The sequence below is a fragment of the Salvelinus alpinus genome, chromosome 6 (assembly GCF_045679555.1).
Source record: "Salvelinus alpinus chromosome 6, SLU_Salpinus.1, whole genome shotgun sequence".
NCBI lineage: Eukaryota > Metazoa > Chordata > Actinopteri > Salmoniformes > Salmonidae > Salvelinus > Salvelinus alpinus.
In genome coordinates, this window is record NC_092091.1 from 76,287,337 (window position 1) to 76,289,837 (window position 2,501).

The 2,501-nt window shown below is 44.5% G+C and overlaps 1 protein-coding gene across 1 annotated transcript in view; it reads left to right on the forward strand.

Moving 5' to 3' along the window:
* The first annotated feature begins 72 nt into the window (after positions 1-72).
* LOC139579389 (uncharacterized) overlaps positions 73-2,501 on the forward strand; it is a 14,431-nt gene continuing 12,002 nt past the window's right edge. Inside the window, exons 1-2 of the mRNA XM_071407971.1 lie at positions 73-681; positions 2,215-2,351. Of these exons, the coding sequence (XP_071264072.1) occupies positions 417-681; positions 2,215-2,351 (402 nt within the window). The 5' untranslated portion in view covers positions 73-416. The remainder of the gene's footprint in view (positions 682-2,214; positions 2,352-2,501) is intronic.

Below are 2,501 nucleotides of genomic sequence, written 5' to 3' on the forward strand. Positions count from 1 at the left end.
GTAACGTTCCGACGTAGAATGTCCCACTACCCGACCCGTTGGTTTGTTTCCGGAAGTACATTTTTGGGGGGTGGATGCTTATTGTGTTGACTGGCTATCAAAGTAAGTGCCGAGCCAACTACCATAGCCTTGCTTTCTCTCAATACCTCTGGTATTTGTATTTATACGAATAGCCTCATATACAGTAAATGCTACATCTTATATCTCGAAATTATTTTTTAAAAATGCATTCGGTAGAGACCACAACATCCAACAGTAACGTTTGCTAGCATGCTAACACAGACAAAAGTGGTTTAGTTACCTGTATCTTTGCAGCTAATTTTAGCGATTTTTCCTTTTGATATACGGAATCGTAACACTGACCAACCTGAACAAAAATCTCTTAACTGTAGTTAGCTGCTCATAGACACTTTGCCATGATGTCCGCAGCCATCATAACTTTCCAGTCTCAGCTCTCCGGAGTCATGGAGACGGTCCTTAAGTCAGCCATGTACGAGATCACCAGGCTGGTGGAGGATAGTTTCCTGGAGGAGGTGTCCCGGAGCCGGGAACAGGTCGAGTCACTGAAGACGCGGCTGCAGTGGTCGGAGAACAGAGAGGGAGGCCAGAGGGGGAAGTGTCGGGACTGTGGGAGAGCTGGCAAGGAAGGTGAAGAGATAAGCTTAGGAACTTCACAGACAGGTGAGAAGAGAGACATCTAACGACACAGTACCAGTCAAAAGTTTGGACACACCTACTCATTCTAGGGTTTTTCATTATTTTTATTATTTTCTACATTGTAGAATAATAGTGACATCAAAACTATGAAATAACACATGGAATCATGTAGTACCCCAAAAAGTGTTAAACAAATCAAAACATATTTTACATTTTAGATTCTTCAAACTAGCCGCTTTTAACAGCTTTGCACACGCTTGGCATTCTCTCAACCAGCTTCACTAGGAATGCTTTTCCAACAGTCTTGAAGGAGTTTCCACAAATGCTGAGCACTTGTCGGCTGCTTTTCCTTCACTCTGTGGTCCAACTCATCCCAAACCATCTCTATTGGGTTGAGTTCAGGTGTTTGTGGAGGCCAGGTCATCTGATGCAGCACTCCATTACTCCCCTTCTTGGTCAAATAGCCCTTACACAGCCTGGAGGTGTGTTAGGTCATTGTCCTGTTGAAAAACAAATGATAGGCCCACTAAGCGCAAACCAGATGGGATGACGTATCGCTGCAGAATGCTGTGTTAGCCATGCTGATTAAGTGTGCCTTGAATTATAAATAAATCACATACAGTGTCACCAGCAAAGCACCACCGTTACACCTCCTGGATGCTTCCCGGTGGGAACCACACATGCGGAGATCATCCGTTCACCTGCTCTGCGTCTCACGAAGACACGGCGGTTGTAACCAAAAGTATCACATTTGGACTCATAAGACCAAAGGAAAGATTTCCACCGGTCTAATGTCCATTGCTCGTGTTTCTTGGCCCAAGCTGTCCTTTAGTAGTGGTTTCTTTGCAGCAATTTGACCATGAAGACCTGATTCACGCAGTCTCCTCTAAACTGTTGATTTTGAGATGTGTCTGTTACATGAACTCTGTGAAGCATTTATTTTTTGGCTGCAATTTCTGTGGCTGTTAACTCTAATGAACGTATCCCCTGCAGTAGAGGCAACTCTGGGTTTTGCGACTGCACTTGAAGAAACATGAACAGTTCTTGAAATTTCCTGGATTGACTGACCTTCATGTCTTAAAGTAATAATTGACTGTCATTTCTCTTTGCTTATTTGAGCTGTTCTTGCCATAATATGGACTTGGTCTTTCACCAAATAGGTCTGTCTTTTGCATACCTCCCCTACCTTTTCACAACACAACTGATAGGCTCAAATGCATTAAGAAGAAAATAAATTCCACAAATTAACTTTTAATAAGGCACACCTGTTAATTGAAACCCGACCTCAACTGGAATGAGTATGTGTGTCCAAACTTTTGACTGGTTATATATATATGGAGGCATCACTGAAGTGGGGCTGCTGTATTGTGTACGTTATATTCTTTGGTGATCACTGATCAGACAGTATTGGTTTAAGAAAAGAGTCAGTCATGGCTGGTGGTGGCATCTTAATAAGATGTTTCCTTTCCTTCATCTGATGTGAGGAGACTCCATTATCCACAATGTTACTTTCCTTTTACTCCAAATGAAATGTTCTCTTTGTTTACCTGTGGCCAGGTGTGGAGAGGGGGCGTGGCCTGAAGCAGGAGAAGGTACCAGGGGAGGAGTGGAGCAGCTGTGGGGGCGTGGCCAGGGAAACAACCTTCAATGATCTGGAGGAGGCTGAGGCCACCAGCCCTAAGAGAACCTCTGAGGTAGGTAGGGGACTGACTAAACACATGGAGGCTGAGGCCACCAGCCCTAGGAGAATCTCTGAGGTAGGTAGGGGACTGACTAAACACATGGAGGCTGAGGCCACCAGCCCTAGGAGAATCTCTGAGGTAGGTAGGGGACTGACTAAACAC